Genomic DNA, 23,444 nt, shown 5'->3' with positions numbered 1-23,444 from the left:
ATATTGAAAACATTCTGTATATTTGATGAAATGAGACGACGTCGTGTCTCTAAGTGATACATATCCATCCAGGCCCGTTGTGAATCTCTCCTTTTCCTCACCTCATCCGAACCAATCGGAATTCCTGACAAATCAGCCAAGATCCCTAATATTTATATAGAGTTTGATAAGACGAATTCATAAATTTTATAATAGCTTGTAAAATATACACGTTAACCGATTTTTTGCTAAATCGTCTTAGACTTCTTTGCCTTTTTGACACTTGATATACATATAACTAATTAAATTATAGTTATAATTCCACTCTCCTTATTCCTCTATATTATACCATTTGTAATCTTATAATTCTTTCGCTATAATTACATAAATATACATATATACATGTAACATACACTGTACTAATATTTTACTATAGTTATACAAATTATACGATGGTCATTTTAATCAGTCAGCTGATATTTACTTTTTATTATAAATTTATATAAAAATCAATATAAATATTTTATATATGTACATATATGTAGTACCATACTAGAATCTGATATATGTATGTACTAACGACACTCTCTTGCTGTAATACGAATAATAACAATCATAAGAATAAGACGAAAAGAAATAGAATATAAGAAGAAGAAGAAAAATTTAAAACAAGTAGAAAATAAAAATAAAAATATAAAAATGTTGTTTTCTGCTTAGCTTAGCGATCTTTCAGTTTTTTTGCATTTTTTTTTTTCTTTTTTTTTTTTAAACCGTTGATTTCATCGTTGTTGAGTAAAACTTTCATCCATCTAGCTTATTCAGTATTAATTCTAGGTTTTATGCGTGCTGAACGTTTTTGACAAAAAAAAAAATTATTTAAAATATTAAATTAATTATTAAATTTAAAAAAAATATTAAAACACACATATAATATGAATATCGTACATATGTAATATAAATATTTCAAAAAAAATTAACGAAAATTCGTAATTTTATTAAAAAGAGAATACAAAACAAAAAGGAATTTATTAAACTATAGCCAAATTATTTAAAAAATTTCGAATTTTCATTAAAAATTAATTTAATTGCAAATAATAATTAAAAAAAAATAAGAGTGATAATTTAGAATTTGCGTTTATTTACGATAAAAAAACAACGTGTTTTTTAATTTTAATCCAAGAAAAATAAAAGCTGAGAAAAATTCATAAAATATTTGCAAAAATTATTAAAATTACTTAATTAATTTTTGAAAATTACTAAAAATTTGTCAAGGTATACCAACAACAATTAATTTCGAAGAACTATTTTAGATTTGTAAATGATCATTAATTTGGTTATCAAGATCAATCAGTTTATACATACACGCATGCACATAAATGTATATATATCAATAATTCTACATAATATGAAAATAAAGTGTATATATAGTAATAATTATTTTAATATAGTGATTTTAAATTGTATAACAATATAATTACGAGTACTTTAAAAATTTTATAAGATACGCGCATTTAAAAAAAAAATTCATATATATATACGCATAAATATTTATGCAAGTCGGTCAAGTGAAATATTTTTTTTTATATATTCATTTGATTTTATTTGATTTTTGTTTTTTTTTTTAATTTTCTTCATTTTTTTAATATCATTATTGAATAAGTAATTAAATTTGTATTAATTAAAATCTGTAATTAAAAAAAAAAAAATAAATAATTTTTTATATTTTATTTGCTTGTATATTTGATTGCAAAATTTATTTAATTAAGATTTTGGAAAATTTTAATTAAATTTAAAAAATTAAATAAATTATAACTAGAGTGGTCAAAATTAAAATAATAAGATTATTTTAGTGACGGTCATCTATAGCGCTAAAGAGATTGTAATCAAAGTAAATAGATTCGATTACATAATTGTAATTGTAATATTTTTGGTAATTAATTTTTGCATATTATTAATATAATAAATTATAACATTTAAAATTGATATAATAAAAATCAAAAATATTGATAATTTTCTTAATTAATAGATTTATCTTTAAGGTACTAAAAATCTTGGAATAGAAATAGAACATTCTTTTGTTATATCTCTTTTACCATAAAAACTTTTTTTAATATTAAATGATTTAAATTGAAACTCAAGAAATTGGAAAATTTCAAAAAATTTTGGACAAAAAAAAGAGAGAAATTCTATTTTTTTCTAAATTTAGAATGTTTAGCATTTCAAAAGTTCATAAAATACAAAATCAAGTAAAATGTTGACTTAAGCCGTTTTAAAATTGCTTCTTTGAAACTTCAATTTTTTTCAGAAGAAATGTTATAAGCAAAAAAACTTTGGCAAGTAGAAATTTCATGGAAAATTCGTTAAAATCCTTGTATCATGGAAATTGTTGGGGTTTGTTCTATATTGGTAGTAAATATAATTATTAATTAGTTCATAATTAAAATATATACACTTATATTTATATAATGAGGTCATGCGGTATGATCTTTATAGAGATTTTGAAAAACCCTTAAAATTTTGCTCATAGGGATAAATTTCATAAACCCGCTTTATTAGATGAAAATTTACATAAATAAGTCTTGAAAAGAACTGTAAAAATTAAAATATATTCATTTATCATAAATATTAGATTTTATGTCGGCGATGTGAGATACTTAATTACTAATTTTTCTGGTTTCGCAATTCGCTTAAAGTGAGAAATTTCGCAAAATCAAAATCGAAAATATCAGATGTTTTTTTTTGTAATAAGGACAAAATTGCTTAATAAATATAGAGGAGATGAGTTCGCGATAATAATTACAATTTATAATATTAGTGATATTATAAAATTTTACAATCAATCACACCAATTAGTATAGAATACATATTTGTTAGAGTACAAAACTTTTCCTAAATAGGTTTACTTATAACATTTTCATTCTATAAGTTAATAAAACCTTTACTTATTTCTACAAACAACAATACAAATAATATCTATGTATATAATTCATACAAATTAGATTTTAATTAAAACTTTAATATTATTATTTTCTTACTAGCTCCTCATTAATTTACTTATAAATTTCCTTTTGATTATTTTCTTTGCAATAATAAACATTATTGCACATATTCTAAATCTTGCTGACAATCAGCTAAAACTGAAACAAACACGCTTATTTGTTTGGTACCTGATCACTTTTATTATGTCAAGGATCTTATTACTAAAATAATTATTAAAATCAAAACTTACTAAACTATATTGGAATGCAAATATATGCCTTTCTTATATTGTAAACAATTCTGTCAACCCAACAATACTGACTATTTTATGCATTCGGTGCATTTTTTATATTTACCTAAATCAATTTACATACTCCAAAATTTTTTAAAATTTAAAACGCTAACAAAAATAAAATTAAAAAATTTATTTACTAATTTTTTCACGGTAGTAAGTGCGCCCGTAAACTAAAATTATATATAAACAAAGCAAGAAAAAAAAAATATAAAATTAAAATTATTTTGAAAAATGAAAACAAAAGTTCATTTAACTTTACAATGATTATATTTCGATTAACTTACCAAGTATGCTGAAAAAAAAATATACTCTTTCTTAATGAAAAATATAAAAATTCTCAGGGAAATTAACACATTCCATTGTATTAATCATATCACTTGGTATATAATTTTGAGACCCAAATTTTTTAATAAAAATTTCATGCTTATTTCATGCAAAGTTCTAAGCTATCATATTGCAATGAATTTATTATTAAGTATATAAGCAACTACATAGGCAAATCAAAAAGTTTTTGGAAATAAACAAAATAATAGAATGAAGAGCTTTACATTTAGAATATTATTTAGTACCGAAATTGACCATTGGTAGAACAGAAATGACATTTCATACAATATACTGATAATATACCGCAAAGTTATCAGTATATTTTAATGATACTGATTTCGTTAAGTATACTGAATAATCACGTCATATGTTTTTAATGAAAATCATATAACCCTGTTCACTATACATATATAAGATTTTCGAAACTTGGTAGTACTCTCAAAGCATGGTGATTTCCGACTTCCAGTCGAACAAAAAATAATAAAGAACATTTTATTATAGTTTTTCTGAAAATAGTTCATTGATTTCATTTTTTCTTTGTTACTTGAAGAATATGGCAGCTCATAAAATTCCCATTTACAAACAAAATTTTAAATACATGTTCTAAGTCACGTTTTCGTTTATATTTTCTCAAATAATTGGCTAACAAAATATTCTACTTTTAGAATAACTACTTCAAGGAAATTTAAATTAGAATACGATTTCCTTGGTTAATTAAAATTTTTAAATTTATAATACTTATAAAGAGTCACTAGTTACTCATAATAAAAAATGAAATATCCAGATTTTCTTGATTCTAGATATATTTGTGCAGCATTAAGATTCAAATTTTGAATTAATCCCGAAAATACGGGAATTTTCTGTATATTCATTATACATAACTATATATATTTATTTTCCTTGATTACAAATCTAAATATAAATACTTGATATAATATTAAACAAAAAATGTTATCAGAAATCGCATGCGGCATTAAAAATAAAAAATAAATTATTTACAAATTAATTCATTATAAACTCGGTTAATCTTAAAACAAATTTATTTGATTAACACAATATGAAAACAAAAAAAAATATTATAATAACTTAATTTTTATTTTATTATTTTATATTTGCATATATATACAAACACATACACTTAATACACTAATTAACTAAAACTCACACCTACGTTATACTTATAGTTTGTTTACCTTTATTGCATTTTTTTCTTAATTAAATAATTTTTTTTCTGTATGTGTGTGAAATGCTATATTTTATATGTTATAATTTTATTCTATTAAACTGATATGAACGAAAAAACAAAAATTTGTTTAATTTTCACACAAAATACAAAAATTTTTTTAATTCTTTAAATTACGAGTTATACTGCAGAAGAAGATAAGAAATGTTACATATTATCTGATGATTAATAGCTTTACATATACATATACACAAAATTTTAATTTAAATAGCATAATTGTAGATCTATAGAGAATCAAAAAAAAAAAAAGCAAAAAATAATTTATATTTGAAACAGCTTTTATTGCACCTTAAACTTCTAAAGTGAACAATTAAAAAAAAATTAAACAAAAAGAAAATTAAATATTAAATTTCTATTATGCATTGGAAAAAGGGCAATTCAAGATTACAAATATTGTAAATTTGTGTTTTAAAATTTAATGAATAAATTCACCTCATAAATTTACCTTGCAAACGTATATAAATTCATTTTCTTTAAAAAATTTAACCTTTACGTCCGTCTTTTAATAATTGAATTTAATAATAATTGTTGGATTGCATGTATTATAGATAATAACACTGAAACTTAATTACTTCCAAATATTAAAACTATACCACTTTCATTATATTCGTTTGATTACATATTACAACTCAATCTTAATTATTTTACAAGATTCCGGTTTTTATGTATTCGTCCTCACAGCTTCCTAAAGTACTTAAAAATAATTTCTTTTATAATAAAAAACCGTAAACAAATAATATCATGATCTGTTAACCCCTTGAAATTAATTATTATCTCAATTCAATTTTTCGATAATATTAAGAGAAATTTATTTTATACGAATACTTATAAGAAAACCATTGATTTAAGGTTTCCAAATCATATTTAATAAAGCGCCTATCTGACACGGACAAGGAGTTATTTTTAAAATTTCAAAAAGTAAAAGAATCAGTCGAAATTGACTTTAAGTCTCTGTAACCCCGAACCTGTTGAACTGTGAACAATGTCTCCGCACAAAGGTTTTGTCTACTCATGAGGATTTATACAATGGTATATAGTATACGAGACACCTAGTATGTAAATATTTTATTTTACTTGAACAAAATGTCTTTGTTTTCATCCTCAGAATTTGAATGAATGTTATTTTTGCTTCAAAATTTATTCGAAGCTATAAGGTCCATCGAACTTCTATAAAATCACAAACTTACAACCTAACTAAATTAATTAATGTCCTTATCTATTGAATAGCTAAACGGGACCTGAACTAAATTAAACAAGTTCTACCATTATGCTCCTAAATTTGTGCAACATTTTTTTATAATGGTAATAAGAAAATTAGTGATTTGATATTATTAAATTGAAAAAGTCAAAATTTTGACATGTTTTATTACCACAGACCTAAAAAGAGAGATTAATGTACCATTAACCCTTTGCACTATAATTGTTTTTCTAATTTGTTCTCGGTCAACTCTGATTTAATTTTTCTGGTTTTGATATCATATGTCAGGTATAAAGTAATTACTTGGAGTTACTACCAAATGTGCGCAATCTTACAGACGAGAATGCACTCAATAGTAACAATAATTGAATTGCGCATGCATGAATAACTGTTTTGTCACGCCAGAGGTGACTTCAGAGTTTTAGGCGTGACAAAAATATTTTTCTCTAAAAGTCTGAAGTCACCTCTGGCGCGACAAAAATATTTTTGTCACGCCAGAGGTGACTTCAGAGTTTTAGAGAAAAATATTTTTGTCACGCCAGAGGTGACTTCATAATGCAAAGGGCTAAACTGTTTAATTTTTTAAATACAACAAAATATTTGTGTAGATGTTGTACTTTATAACAGAATACATTTGTTCTTGCTCAAAGTCACTATATCATATATGATTTACTGACTTTTTTGTGTAATACAAATGAACATAATATTAAAATACTCTTATCATAAAAAAATTTTTCAAATTTCATAATATTATGATATTCAAAATAATATCAAATAAATTGCCCTTAATTTAATGAAATTATAAATATTTGATATTTACCTACTATCGTTATCATTATTGCATTAATATTATAACATATGTACCTTTCACACATCCATATATACATTATACGATCTATGTATTATGGTGTATGTATATATACGGAAGGTGAAACCTTCTCAACAAGAAAAGCAAATTTATTAAAGAGAATTTTTTTTTATTGTGCTTTTTTTTTTTTAATATTTTGTCAGTTGTTAATATAATTTGTAATAATCAAGTTCAGCTAATAATTAGTGAGGAAGAAGAAAGTTATTAAAAGTCAATTAAAATTATATTAGGTATAACAAACTATATTAAAATTATATATGTATAATATTATTAAATAAAATTCAATTTATTGCAAGTATAAATTATAATTATTATATTTAAATAAAATTTAATTCAATAATAATTAGAAATTTTTATTATAATGCGGTAAATAATAGCAATAATAATAATATAAATAAAATATAATAAAATTTATTGATATAATATAATTAAATTAAAAATTAAATTGATAATTATAATTATTATAAACATTTTGGTTATTATTAATAATTATATTTTCTATATAAGAAGATTTACTGATAAAAACTAAGCAAATCAATATAAAAATTTTTTGAATAATCAATTAATAATGCAATTGCAAGTGTAATTTGATTTTATAATTTTAATTAATTACAATATAATTTAAATAATATTTAAATAATAATAATTAATTATATTTATTTAATAGAAATATACAATTATTATAATTATATAATATGATAAGAGAGGTGATACAAATAATGATTCAAATATTTTATTTTGAAAAAGAAAACTTAGAATTACAGTATGATATTACAGTATGAAATTGGTTATTTAATTAAATAGTGTTAAATTTTTAAAATAAAAACACAAAAATATTATTTTAAAGTAAAAGTTCTCCCATTCAACTTACAATAGGCCAGATTAGTTACATAATCGCTTTAATGTCTACCTATCAAATGGCAAATTGAAAAAATTAATTATTTTGAATAACAATTTTTGCAGTTTCTCTTTTTTAATAAAATTTTTACAGATATCAAATAGATATATTTTTTAAGAAGACCCGGAAAATTATTTTCCTTTATCGAATATTTTTTGGTAAGGCAACAAAAGAATGTATAGCCGATCAAGCATATGGCTTGTAAATAATTGAAATCTACAACTTGGGTTTAAATAATAAAATGAATTTAAGGAATTATTATAAGAAAACGATCTATTGGAATAATTATCTTATTGACTTATCATGTTACTAACTACTGCCTTATGATAACATTAGAGAAATTAAATTTTACTTTACAAAACAGTATAAAAAAATTGAATTAGATTTCTAATTAAGGCAATACTTCATGGTAAATAAAGAAATACTTTTCGGTAAGAGGATGTTGTTGTTATATTTTTAAAATAGTACATGTGTTATAAAGTTTAGAATCAATATAAGAGACGAAAAAAACGAAAATTTTGCAAAATAAAGATTCATAAATTAACAATCATTTTTAACTGAGAACAGCTCGAAGACAAATTATTTGGAATTTAGATAACAGTTAATTTAAATATTCTGCCACAACATTACATTTTGCAGATTTTCTGTTATAATAGAACAAATATGCAACGTCTTAATCTTTCTACAATGACAGAATTTGCAAATTGCTTTTAGTTTAGACAAAGTTGCATGTCAAAAATTTTTATTCTTAACATATATTAAAAAGCTATATGAAGAGAAGGAGAACTATGTTACATACATTAACATACAAAGTTTTTTCTTCAAAATTTAAGTTCTGTATACCTTGAATGATGTAGAATGATTTGCAAATAGGCGGAAAGATTGACAGATTAAATAAAACTAATGGATAAAATTTCAAATTTTTGCCAAAAGAAACTTGCCAAAAAAATATCAGTTAAATTGATAATTGAATAGTTCAACGCCACACAATTTTGTATCAAAAATGTTATTGAACTCCTCCTTTTTTTTATTTATTCTGAAGTGTTCTATTCTATTTTTATAATTTAATTCGCCATGATATGATCAAATAGTTTAAAAATCTCATAGTAACAAAACTTTTTAAAACACCTAGCTTACCATTTTAATATTTTTTTTTTGGCAATTAATCTTTGCATCGGTCATATTTAGCAATTTTAAATTTGTAAAACACTTAAACGGTTGCGTAATTTATTGTAGGAACAAGATTCAAAGCAAAAATTTCTCACGTTAACTTTTTGCTTATAGCTGAAATTCACAGCGCCCACTTTTTTTTTTTTTAAATTTCTATTTAATAATCTAATTTTTTTCTTCTTGGTTATCTTAATTTAATTACAATACAAAGGATTTGTGTTTCGAAAGAAAAAAACTCTGTTTTTTTATCATCCAAAAGAACTGGGAGAAAAAAAACTTAGCAAAAAAATTTACTCATGCTAATTGTGCGTATCATTCATTGATCATTAAAAGCTTTCTATCTGTAAAATTTTTAAATTTTTTATGAGCTGTTTAAGCTTAGGCTTTGAAAAGTGACAAAACAAAAAACCAAAGGTCTAGTAAATTTATCATATTTTTTTTTTCATTCCTCTTTTCATTCTGGTTTCATGTCATATTTTATAGGCGATAATTATTAGAATTAAGTTTGGCAACCTGTTTTATTTATTGCTTTTTTCTTTTTTTTTTTGCTGTTGTAAGGGTAACAGAATAAAGACAACAAAAAGATATTTTTATAGAAAGACAATTTAATTTTAAAATCACGACAAGCTGACAAATGAATAATCTTTTTATAGGCTTTATAATTAATATTAGATTGCTATTGTTTTTTACCAAAAAAAAAATAGTTACAAAAAATAAATTTACATAAACACATTTTATGAGTTCTTAGATCTCAAAAAATTATAAATTAATTATTATTTACCTACAATAAAAAAAAATTAAATTAATATGTATTTAACTTGTGCTTGTTTCTTCGGGAGTATATTTCCAGATATACATATATGTCTGGAAAGAAATGGCGCTAGAATCGAGATAGTGTTGACCTCTGCTAAATTTTGTGTTAGAATTTTTTGCCTTCACTATGAAAAGAGTGGAAAGATTTACACAAAATATTATCAAAAGCTTAGGATCGTAAAAGAATTATGTCACTTTTTGGGACATTTTCTATATTTTGTTTCGGTTTTAGTTATTACTACACTGTATTTAGACGAGGATGAAAGGCTAAGTTTTTTCTTTGAATCATGTCTGTAAAACATCCGGTTCTCAAAACACATACTGACTAATTATTACAGAGCCGTAAGTGTATTCAGCATCTAAGCAATATGTGATTGATTACATTTCTCTAATCGATTTTAATTTTTTATTTATTATAAATTAATTACTATCAATTCTAGTATAACTAATGGAAAGGCATTTTTGTATTATAGATAATAAACGATCAAAAAAAGGAAACTTTGATCTGATCAATCATATATTTTATATGATTGATTAGTAACTGATCAAACATGTTCGGTAAACTAGTACGTACATACTTGTGTATCTTAATTAATATTATATTTGATCATGGCCCAAATTTTAATTGCATATTTTTAGGGAAACCAAAAACTTCTCTAGTTAATTTTGTTATACAATTACACAATACATTTATATATATAGCTACTATAATATGTACGTAAATTAAAAAATAAAAATTTCTGAAACATTTACAAAAATAAATAATTTTTATAATTCCCGAATTTTACTTTAATATCCGCTTCAATGTCGCGGAACATTAATAACACGCGAATTTTTGTTTTTTTTTTTTTGTTTTCAATTTTTGCGCTTTTATTTCTTTCCACAATCTTCTTTTTCTTGTTTTTTTTTTTGCTGATAGCTGGGCCTAGGCTACAAAAGAAATGTAAACGTATAAAAATATATAAATAAATTTTTTTATTGTTTTTAATTTAAATTTCAAAATCAAAAGATCATGTCAAAAACATAACCTTTTTTATGTTATTCATTTGATTAGCTGTCAGAGATTGAGAGGTGTTGGCAAATTTATAATATATTTTACTTGATTTCTTTTTCTGTTTCGAACCAAGTTATTGTTATCACATCAAAATTATTATATATATTTAAACAGGCAGATATTATACACAAACAATTTATATAGTGCCACATTTTCAGTAAACAAATATTTAAAATAAATTATTATGAATTGAATTTACTTTTATTTAATGTAAAATTTTAAATAATTCATATTTTTTTTTTAAATTACAAAAACGTTTTATACTAATTACTAGTACAATATTGTGTCCAAAAAATTAAAATACAATGTGAGGAACATTTACTCTTTATCTATTAACTATTAAGTACCTATGCACACGGTAATGCGGAACTGTCTCTTAAATTAAATTGTCTGTTAAAGCTGTCAGGTATTAATTTTTTGGGTTTTTTCAGAAAAAAAAAATTGTCATTAAGGGCTTTGAACTTGAACTTGCAAGGGTAGGTTTGGATGGTGAAAGAAAATTAAATTTTGTTGGACAAATATCGTTAACAACTTTGAAGTTTCCAAAACTAATGCAATTTGTTATTTGTAACTTTTTTTCTCAGTTGATAGACCTTCATAACAGTAATACCAATGATTGATGTCAGACGACTTACCGTTTTCGTGTAATAGCTATTTAAAGAAAAAATTTTAAAAATAAAAATTTAAAATTTTTCAAAAAAAAAGCGTGAAGATAAACTTTAGGATCTCAAAAAAGTTTGTTATTTCTGGCGGTCTACAATCCTTTAGAGCCTCGATTATTCTCTGTAGCACTTTACTATACATAATTATTTTGTAGTACATTACCGTTTGTCTCCTAAAATGAAAATTTAAGCAAAAAAAAAAAACAATTGCTTCAAAAAAAAAATGCAATAAAGTCTTGAAGACTGCAATGAAGGCTTGAGCTTTGCAACAATAATATAATAAGTATATACATATACATAAAATGAAAATTTTTGAATATTCCTCTAAAAGAAAATCTTTCTGTCTGCAATGTAATTTCTTTTTTTACTTACTTGTCTCTGGGAAAAAAACGAAAAATTGGAAAAGCAAGTCATGTAAAATAGAAAAGTTGAACATGTCTAAAACAATTTTTGTTTAAATTGCTAAATTGTAAAAATATTATGAGATAATAAAATTGCAAATTGAATCAAAATAAATGAATATATTGACAAGTTCTACTAGTATAAGAAAAAGGATGGACTGAAAAGAATTTAAAAAATTGAACATTGGGCCTTGTAGTCCTACACAATATTATAAGGCTATAGAAAAATTTGATTGCCATATTTATACCAGCAATCAGTAGAAAATTTATAAAATTAATTATATAACTATTTTTACAAGTAATTTTTTGTATAGTTGTAAAGAATAGGAATGGGTTGAGAGGTTCAGGTAGCTGCCATACAACCCCCAAATATGAAGCTAATTTTAAATATTCAGAAAAATAATGAAGTGTTCAATTAAAGGTAACGCATATCCTTGAAGTTTTAAACAGACTCGAGTAATTGCCATACAACCATGAAAACTAATTAATATATTTAAAAAATAAATTTTTATGCTCGAATTTTCAAAGTGCATGGAACAATTCAGTTGGTTTAGTAGACCGACTGAAACGTTTTTACTTGTTAACATTTAGTTCAGTTTAAAGTACATTGCAGGAATTTTTCTTAATATTAAAATTTATATTGAAAATATTTTGCTATGGAAAATGAATTTAATGAATTTGTGACACCAGTCACTCAATTGTTTTATGAAAAAACCAAACTTAGAACCGAATTCAACAGCATATAATTAATACTGTGTATACTTTTTTGTATAATACAAAATCCTGGAAAAATGATACTTATAATTCAATGGTGAATTTAAAAGTTTCATTTAAAATAATCTAGTGATGAATATGTCGTGTTTTTAAAAATGTAGTTCTTAAAGTTAGAACTGTAGAGCTTTAAAAGTTCTACATATAATTTGTACAAGGAGCTTTAAAAGTTTTATAGTTCTAACCTTAAGAACTGCATTTCCAAAAGCACCCTATTTTAAATTTAACTTTTAAATTTAATAATACGCAATATCGGAAATGCATAAGATCAAGGAAGTAAACAGCAAATTAGACAACTTGTAAAACAGTTTCGATTTCAATCATTTAAAATATCTCAATTTTAGATTTCATATAACAAAAAGTTTTTTATTATGAATAACGTAATAACCTGCAATAACTCATATATTTAAATCGAAAGACTTTCATTGACATTTTAAGTTTAACATCCTAAAACACTTACCGGTAAATTCTATATAATATTTTTTACTCAAAACATGCATTCAATTTAAAATATATTTGAAGGAATAGATAGAAAATATTGCATTTTATTATCTTCTTCTTCATTTCTAGTTTTATTTTTTTTTTGTTTTTTATTCAAACTTTGATTAGTCGTTTATTGAAAATGAGGCTAAGAACTAGTTTTTTTTTCTATTTATTACTAGTCATATACATATGTATTATATTTGTATGTATAAATTTCTTAATAGATTTGTGTACATTGTGTAGATTTATAAGAAGTTCAATGATAATGTAATGATGATTGCATGAATATATTTATGCAAAAATTGAATAAAATTCTAAATATGTAGCCTATATACATAAAATATAAATATAAAATAAGAAAAAAACTTACTTTATTCTGATATGATATATGTGTATATGTCGTTACGTTTAGTTGAGCCCGCTCTTATTAAATCAGACTATTAAAAATGAAAAATAATAAAAAAGAAATGGCATGCGGAAGAGATATTAAGTTTTTTTTCTTATTTTATTATTGTTTTTTTTTTTTTTTAGTTTTTGCTTTAATTTTAATGTCTCATAGTACATTTGATAATATTTTAAGATTTTACTACTTGTTTTGATCGCTTTTGAAGATCATTTCTAGGAGACTGGCTAGCCAATTTCAATTATTATTATAAGAATTTTTTAAGATCAGTTTATAGTTAATATTATATGTTAGAACTTGCAAATAAATTGGAATATTAAATTGATGAAGAAATTGTAATAGTGCACTATACGCAAATTAAAATATAAGTATAGTTTATAATATATTTATTTGAGAAAAAAAAAAATAAATTGAATTTTTATTATATTTTCATTTATAAGATGCAAAATTTTATATATTTTGTCATCAATTAAATTGAATTGAATGAAAAAGACATTTTAAAAATGATTTTTTTATTTCCGACAAATTCATAAAATATATTTATTTTTCTAAATATAAATATATTATAATGTACATATATATAAGGATTTTATCTACAACTTTTTAACAAGTTTTCGAATTTAAAATATAGGCATGATAGTTATTTAGTTTTAGATTTCATATAATGTGCTTTTTTTAAATTTACAATAAAAAATTGTACTATAAAAAATGCATTATATTAAATTGAATTCATTAAATTTTTTAATCATAAAATCATTAATTTATTTATGAATATACTTTAAACACCACTTAAATAAAATCAATATTTAATTGTTGTTCATTGCCATTGCAAAATTAATATAAAATTTTATAAGATTTTTAAATAAATAAAAATGTATTTTTTACAAATATAATTTCTTTTTCGTTACTTATTTTAAATTTCAATATCAGAAAATTGAGGCTATTTTTTTTTTATGTACACATATTGCCTAGAAAATTAAAAACAAATTGTAGAAAAAACCCTAAAGAAGACGAATAATTTGTCTAATAGACGTTTAAAAAAGAAATTTAGAGAAATTTTAAAGGTACCCTAAACAAATAAAAAAATAATACTTTATTAAAACATTTTTCGACCGGTGCCGATATTGGTATAGTGTTTGTAATTGTGAGTGAATAATTATAATACGAGCCTTATGTTATTTGAGCTCTTTTTAGGAACGAAAACATTGATAAATTTAAAGAAACATAATTAATATATAGCTTATTGCGATTTATACCAATTATTTTCTGCTGCATTAAGTAGATTCTTTTTCACATTAATAACATTTGCAGAAAGAATTTTTTTAGTTACTACCAAAAATATTAAAATTAACAAGTTTAGGTAATATTACATAAATACCTTGTATGTTTAATGTTACGTAAATTAACATACGTCATACACATAAACTTCCTCAAATTATATTTATTATACTTAAATTATTATTAAGTATATTAGATTCTTCCACTTTTAAAACAAGGTTAATTGAAGATCAAGGCTACAGTTTTTATTTTTGATAATACATACTTTAATATAATGTTTTATATGCCTACATATATGTATATATTAATATATATTATAAAAATACTACATTTAATTTTCTTATAATTATTTCATATCAATTAAATATTTATTTTTGGTATGAATAAAAATTTTTTTGATAAGTTTTAATTATCGCTCATAGATTATAAACTTTTCTGTACTCTTAATTTACTTTCTGTTCTCTTACGCTAAAACCCTTTTAAAGATTATAATTGATAATTTTTCTTCCGGATTATTTTTTTTTTCTTATCATTTCTTACGTAGGTACATATATACATTCTTTATTATTTGTATATTACATTCATTAAAGTCATGTAGGTACTTATAATTACATATTATTTACATAAATAATTTTGATAAGTTTAAGAGTAAAGCAAAAAAGTCGTTCACCTTTTCTGTTAAATAACAAAATAATTATCATGTTGGTCTTATCAAATAAATAAATAAAAAATATAATTTTTTTTAGTTCATAAACATAATATTATTTTATATTTAATTTTATTAAATTGTTTCGAAAATATTTGTTTTTATTTATTTTTTGTTGTCTTAACTTAATTTTAATTTCTTATACCCTTTCCCAAAGCAGTGAATGGTTATTTTTATTTTCTTTAATTTCATCGCATTTGATAATTAAATTTCAAAGTTTTGTTTTGTACGTAATCAAATTTGGTTCGTAGTGTAAACATTTAAATAAAAAAAAACAAAATTACTATTTATAATTAGGACCATCAAAAAATATTTTTAAAAATCATAGTAGAAGATGCACAATACAAATAGTTCATTGTACACACAGTATAGTACTCGATTTTCGATTTAATGAATTGAAATATTTAGTATAAAACATATTATACCAGACTCATTGACTGAATAGATTGATCGTATAAAACCATGTTTGCATTATTTTAAATAGTATGGTCATACTACTCCAAACTAGTTCCGGAGGCGCTAGAAATAATTTGTACTAAAATGAAACATTGTTTTGCATAGAAAATCTTTGTATTAAAAATTTATATACTCATTTTGATAGTAAAAAGAAGAACTGTTCATTTCTAGTTTTTTCTCAAAGTCGTATTAATGGCACCAAGCTTTCTAAAACACCCATTTATAGTTCTGAGTTTAGGGGAAATGAAAATTACAAAATGATTCATCTACCTGTATCAATTTTTATTTGCTTTTTCTGCACAAAGACTACAAATGCCTCGTTTTACCTTTTTACTACAGTTGAACAGAAAACTAACTCAATTTATTTATATTTCTGGTGTTCAACCTACAAAATTGATAATAAAGCAATAATTAATAAATATAATTTATTGCTATTATGACATAAAATGTGCTAGACTGGTAAATATAAAAATAAATAATGAGAGCAATTTATTAAAAAAAAAAAAAACTACATTATATTGTCATTATACTACTTGTATGTACACATATATTGCAAATATAGCTTATTTCATAAAACACACGTGACTTTATAAAATTTTTTCATATACGTGTGTATTTGAGTATAATAATAAAACTTTATGACGTATAAAAGTTAATTTGCAATTCGATATTTACTTTAATTGCAATTATAATAAAAAAATTTTAAGGAATAATTTTTAATAATTTTTGCAGAAGGTGAATAAAAGAGTACAATTGAAAATCTATACGTTTTGTTTACATTAATTATAGTAACATCAGCATTTATACAACCTAAATTATATTTAATTTTCTTTCAAATTTATTATTGAAATTCATTTAATTTTATATAAAGCTAAAATCCATCAAATATTTTATTTGGATAGTGCATACATTGTATTGATTTTCAATTATTTCATACTCTATATTTTCATATTTTGTTTTTTGTCATTTAATCATAATATTTGCTCATAATTTTGTAAAAGTAAATTTCAATTAATAATTGATTTCTAGTTTTAAAATGCGGTAATATTTGTATCATAAGTACATGGGATCTTTAATTTGTTCAAATGTTATTGTTTAACATTAAAATTTTTAACACACATATTTAACGATTATTTTGGCAAAAATATAGCATTGTTACTATTCCAAAATCGTCTCACATATCTTGTATAAATTCTGTTACTAAATTCTACCAATATAATTGTATAAACTTAATGACTTTGAAAGTAAAATTTATTAAAATTTAAATCTGCATTTACAAGTTTGTAATAAAGGTTTCTATGACATTCAATTCAATTTGATTTTTGATTTAAACTGCTCTTAAAATTAATATGACAAAAAACTTAAATTTATTCTATAATTAGTACTGTAAATCTATATTTCTCTAACTTGTTACAAAATTATATTTATCATTTAAATATCAAATTACATCCATTTAATTTTATGCATTTTTATTTTTTGAATTTATTTCTTTCATAAATTTAAAATGTATTGTTAAAGTATTAATATATTCATCAATTATTTAATTGCTCTAAGTTTGCATGAACTCATTAAAACAAAGTTACATGTGCATTATATACCCATTTAGAGACAAAAACTCTATATTACAGATGGCTAGTCTATTTTATGATGAATATATTAATACTTTAACTTAAGTAACATCTTTTACTCAATAACATATTTTTTACTCAATAACAAAAATAGCTGACTATTTGAACTTAATTAAAAACTAAAGCTAATGTTCAAAAGGTTCTTTTCTTAAATTTAATGAATTTTTAAAATGTTATACATATTAATACAGATTTTTAATAAAATGAATAAAAAGAACTTTATAATTTAGTTAAAAACTTAAACAAAATCTAACAGTAATAATAAACAACAATAAAATGTATTCAAATATTTGGCACTAAAACTTTTTGATCATATTCTAGACTTTTTTGTTTTAATTCATTTTTAAATTCTTTTCCATAACAAAAATATAATAATTTACATTATTTTTCTTAAAATCGTTTTTCAGAAGTGCTATCTTTGAACTGAGTTTAAAATGTCCATTATACTATGCGTCCTACTAGTATTTTTATTTGTAGTTTATTGTAAATGGATACTACAAGTATATATGCTAAAATTTTTAAAGCAAAAACGTGAACGTAAGAAAAGTATATGGGATATACCAGGACCAATGATACTACCATTTTTTGGAACAAAATGGATATTCTTATGGAAATACAAAATATCAAAATTACATGAAGCTTATTTTGGTAATTATAAGTTTTAACAATATAACAATGATCAAAATTGATTACTTTAAAAAAATTCTTTAGAGTTAATTTAAACTATTCAATATAAATCATATGTAACATTTCCAATGACTTTCATAACCAACAAATAGTTTAATTTTTTGCATAATTTTATAATTTCATTTGAGTAAATTACAATATTAAAAATATTTTGATATAATTAAATTTAAAATTATATTCAATTAAAAACATTAACATTTCTTTTTTTAAGATTTTAATAAGCAGTATGGACAAATTGCCTTAGAAGTAACACCTTTCGGTACGCCAGTCATCCATATATTTGATAAAGATGATATTGAAAAAGTTTTACGTTATCCCAGTAAATATCCATTTAGACCACCAACTGAAATTGTAATGTATTACAGACAATCACGACCGGATCGATATTGCAGTATTGGAATTGTAAATGAGTGAGTATTATTAAAAAATTATTAAAGTTTTTAACATCGTAAAAGCAACTTTTTTATTAGGCTAAAATATAACACTTTTATTAATAAAGTAATTATTGAACTAAAAATAAGTTTTGCCAAAATAAAAAGGTTCATATTTTTTTTTCAATTATTAAACTTGTTAATCTTTTTCCTAAAAATAAAAAATCAATTTAAAATATTTATCCTTTTTAGTTTTTAAAATTCAATTTCAGACAGGGTGAAAAATGGCATAATTTAAGAAATAAACTAACACCTCATATTACTTCTCCGAAAATAATTCAAACGTTTTTGCCAGTTTTAAATTCAATATCTGATGATTTTATACAACTATTGAAAACGGAAAGAGATCACAAGACGTTTCTTTTAAAAGATTTCAATGACATTGCTAATTTAATGGGCCTTGAAGCAATATGTGCATTTGTTTTGGGTAGAAGAATGGGTTTCCTAACAAATTTAGAAAATCAACCGAAAGAAATTAATGATTTAGCAATGGCGGTTAAACAATTATTTGTTTCACAAAGGGATTCATATTTTGGAATGGGTTTATGGAAATATTTTCCAACTAAAACATATCAAAACTTCGAATTCAGTGAGGATACAATTTATTCGTAAGTTTTAAATTTAATAAAAAATATCTTATTATAATTTAAAATATATTTTTAGAGTTATTTCAAATTTAGTTAATAAGTCATTAGATGATGAGCAACTTGAATGTGATAGTGAAGATATCAAAAGCGTTTATATTAATATTTTAAGAACAGAAGATTTAGATATTAAAGAGAAAAAATCAGCAATTATTGATTTTATAGCAGCTGGTATTGAAACGGTAAAATTAATTACAGCATTTGAAATTAAATAAGATTTAAAAACAAATTAATTATTTAAATATTTTAAATAAAAAAATCTAGCTTATATTTAATTAAAAACAAATAATTTTAAAATTTCAAAATACATAATGAAAATGAAATATAGCTAATAGTAACTACATTTATATATATTTTTCATAATATTTTCATGTACATAATAGAAAATGAAAAATGTTTTTAATTTTGTTTCTTTTTTTTTTTGTGTTTATAATAAGATGAAAATCTTTTTTTTGATGTGAATCATTCGCTCTTGGCATTCACCGCGTGCCTTATGAAAAGTAAAAAACATACAGGCCTGCAGCTAACGCCAGGAGAAAACGTTAATGATAATATAATATGATTAACACTTTAAATATAGTATAAAGTAGTAGGAAATTTAAATAAAATATAAAATATAAAGAAATACATGTGCAAATATTCTTAAATAAATAAGTATATCAAAAAAGCTAATATATAGTAGAGAAAAGCTTGCAATATAAAAGAAATTAATTAAAAGATTTTATAATTTTAAATAGTAAATTTTAAAAAACTAAACCTAAATTTGGATTGCCAAATATATTTCAAAAATTATTCATGTATTGTTTATCGTTGAACCAAAATCCATTTTCGTTATTTAAACATTCATAATTCTTGCAAAGAGCAGCACACGGTGAACTCTCAAACCTAAAATTATATAAAAATTATACAATTATTATTGATTTATAAATATATTATTAAAGAAAATATATTTTTTTCAATTCGCAATCAAACACAATTAACATTTAAAGCAAACTGTTGACAATAGTTCGCTCTTGGCATTCACCGCGTGCCTTATGAATTTCAATTTTTAAATTATAACATACAGGCCTACGAGGTATGCCAGGAGAAAACGTATACTTTGAAAATAAAAGTTTATTAATATTGTACAGCTAAATCGATTTGACAAATTTTATTTATTTTCATAGATAATTTTAAAGAAAATCCATAAGCAGATTATGAAGAACACCTAAAATAAAAAAAATAATATATAATTAATAATTTAATTAATAATTTTATATTATAATATTTTAGATATTATCAAATATAGAATGAATTATTATATAATTATTTTATATATTATTATTTATTAATAATATTTTTTTTAAAAATAAAAATATAAAATTTTAGATGGCAAATACATTAATTTTTATGCTGTATCATATTACGAATCATTCGGATGCTTGTGAACGTATTATAAAGGAAATAAAGCAGTTCAAATCAAGTTCAGTATTGGAAATTGATTTAAATAAAGCAACATATACCAAAGCATGTTTAAAAGAAGTTTATCGTATACAACCGACAGCATTTTGTCTTGCAAGAGTTTTAGAAGAAAATATGTTTTTATCTGGTTATTACATACCATCTGGTGTAAGAACAATATTATATAATTATACGAATATTCGTAAATATATATAGTAACATAATACATGTTATATTTAAACATCAATTATATTCTTAATACATATTATTTGTATATATATTTTTACAGTCTGTGATTTTATGTCAAAATATGATTGCATGTCATAATGATGTATATTTCTCTGATGCAAAAAAATTCATACCAGATAGATGGTTAGATGAAACTAAATCAGAATATCAAATGATGAATTCAACGATTATAGCACCTTTTGGTGCTGGTAAACGTATGTGCCCTGGCAAAAGATTTGTTGAAATGGAAATTTTAATTCTTGTTGCAAAAGTATAAAAATATTTTTAAATATATTAAAATAAAATGATTTTTTAAAATTTGCATATTTTACAGTTACTCATAAATTTTGATATTCATTTTGAAAATGAATTGGAAACTGAATTTGAATTTTTATTGGTACCAAAAACACCAATTGATTTAATATTAAAGGATCGTGAGCTAAATTGAAATATAGAATAATTCAAATTTGTTTTTTTTTTATTAAAATAAATATATTAATTATTATTATTTTTATAAATGTGTATGTATGTATATTTAAATTTTAAAATTAAAAAAAATATATAATTATTAAGATTTTATTTAGCAAATATGTAATATATTTTAAATATACTTATATATTTTATATAACTATGTATTATTGTTATTTTATTTACTTTTAGTGTAATTAATATTATTATATTTTAAATGTTAATAAGAAATAAAATGTATTATAAACTCAAATAAAATTTAATTAAATCCAAATCTACATTCATATTAGTTTATAAAATTCTATACTTTTAAAATTTAATTATCTAAAATTAAATTGGGATCATAGAAATAATGGTATTTTTTCACTATCTTTATAAAATTATTTTTATATTTAAAAAAGGATTAATCATCCATTTTAACGATATTAAACAGAAATTTTATAAATTTTAAATAGTTTTATTATTAAAATATGATTTTATTTTAATAATATTTGATTGAGTACAAAATTTAATTAAACTTTGTTCTAAAATGTATTCATACATGATTACACAGTGAGTATATAGTATATGTACATATAATGTTTGAAATTCAATTTTAAGGATCATAAAATTTTTATATTTAAAAATTAACAATTTAAAAATTATCAATATATTCTATGTATGTACAAAGAAATTGAATATGAAAATGATAGGAAAAAACAGAAAAAGAAAAAAAAAGTAGGAAAATAATGCGCATGCGTTTTTTTTTTTTGAAGTTGCTAGGAGGGATGCAAGTTGTCACAGAGATTGTTGTATTCGTTTTAGAAAATTTTATTTCCAAAAAGGACGAAAAAAATATTTTTTGTACTTTTCTTCTTCCTTTTTTATGTTTAAAAAAAAAACCCTTGATGAATTTCCCGGGAAATAGCTACATTATATTCTGAGTAAAACATAAAAAGAAAAAGTACAACCATACTTCATTATAAACGAAGTAAACGAAATATGCAAAAATGCAATACTTATTAAGTTCTTTCATTTTGCTTTTTTTTTTTGTTTTCTGAGAACCATTTTCATTGTAAAGGTATTTTAAAAAATATTATTCAATCTTTATTACATTTATTTCACTTTCTTTTTATACATACACAATTTTTGAAAAATAAAAAGAAAAAATTAATTTAAAATGTAAGAATTATTTTTTTTTTTGTTAGATTTTTATATTTAAAAATTTTCAATTCTTATATTAGTATTTTTTTAATAGAACCTTTAAATTTCAAAAATTTTAATATTTAATTTAAAATGCTTTATTATTTAGAAGGCTATTATATTGAAAATTTCCTCTTATAAGTATTTTTAAAACTATATACATACAATGTTGAATGATAATTCACTAAGATAATCCATCTTTAAATGAATAAAAAAGTACTTAAGTAAAGTATATTGTATAATAAAAGCAACCAGTTGCCTACTAATATAGGTCATTAAAAATCTTTTTATAATTTTATCTCTACACCAGCACCACCATACATATACATATATATATAAAAATATATTGAAATAATGATAAAAAGGATATAAATTATCTCTATATAACTAGTATGCTATATGAAAATTATATATATAATATATAGGTAGGCAATAATTTTAATTTTCTTTCTAATATTTTATTAATTTGAAATTTTCGATTCAATATTTAAATTTCATAATTTATAAAATTTTAACTAAAAAAATCAGATAATAATTGAAAAAAAATGAAATTTTTAAGGCACTTTTTTTAAGTATCTGTAAAGACTATGATATTTTTTATAGCCAACATTTTTCTTATATGAGAAAAAAAATAAAAATGGAAAATCTAGCAAAAAAAGAAAAACAAAAAATTTTTCAATTTACTATAATATTTTACTTATGACGGTATGTGTTTACCTACATACATTTAAATTAATATCTACTTTTTACTTTTA

At 21.9% G+C, this 23,444-nt stretch overlaps 1 protein-coding gene across 3 annotated transcripts; it reads left to right on the top strand.

Moving 5' to 3' along the window:
• The first annotated feature begins 1,735 nt into the window (after nucleotides 1-1,735).
• On the top strand, nucleotides 1,736-21,571 carry LOC129609090 (ecdysone 20-monooxygenase). 3 transcript variants are annotated; one of them, XM_055520956.1, is made up of 8 exons: nucleotides 1,736-1,909; nucleotides 18,017-18,257; nucleotides 18,508-18,706; nucleotides 18,940-19,335; nucleotides 19,391-19,553; nucleotides 20,740-20,979; nucleotides 21,101-21,310; nucleotides 21,374-21,570. In XM_055520956.1, the coding sequence occupies exons 2-8, from the start codon at nucleotides 18,044-18,046 to the stop codon at nucleotides 21,485-21,487; spliced, it is 1,536 nt and encodes a 511-aa protein (XP_055376931.1). In that variant the 5' UTR covers nucleotides 1,736-1,909; nucleotides 18,017-18,043; the 3' UTR covers nucleotides 21,488-21,570. The 3 variants fall into 3 exon arrangements, with proteins under 3 accessions (XP_055376931.1, XP_055376932.1, XP_055376933.1); XM_055520957.1 differs by lacking the exon at nucleotides 1,736-1,909 and adding an exon at nucleotides 7,041-7,116 and having other exon boundaries at nucleotides 21,374-21,571; XM_055520958.1 differs by lacking the exon at nucleotides 1,736-1,909 and adding an exon at nucleotides 13,831-13,909 and having other exon boundaries at nucleotides 21,374-21,571.
• Nucleotides 21,572-23,444: the final 1,873 nt, after the last annotated feature.

This window comes from Condylostylus longicornis, unplaced genomic scaffold, assembly GCF_029603195.1.
Source record: "Condylostylus longicornis isolate FDR11 unplaced genomic scaffold, ASM2960319v2 ptg000038l, whole genome shotgun sequence".
Taxonomy (NCBI): domain Eukaryota; kingdom Metazoa; phylum Arthropoda; class Insecta; order Diptera; family Dolichopodidae; genus Condylostylus; species Condylostylus longicornis.
The sequence above is the reverse complement of the archived record's forward strand: the minus strand, read 5'-3'. Positions and strand labels throughout refer to the sequence as shown.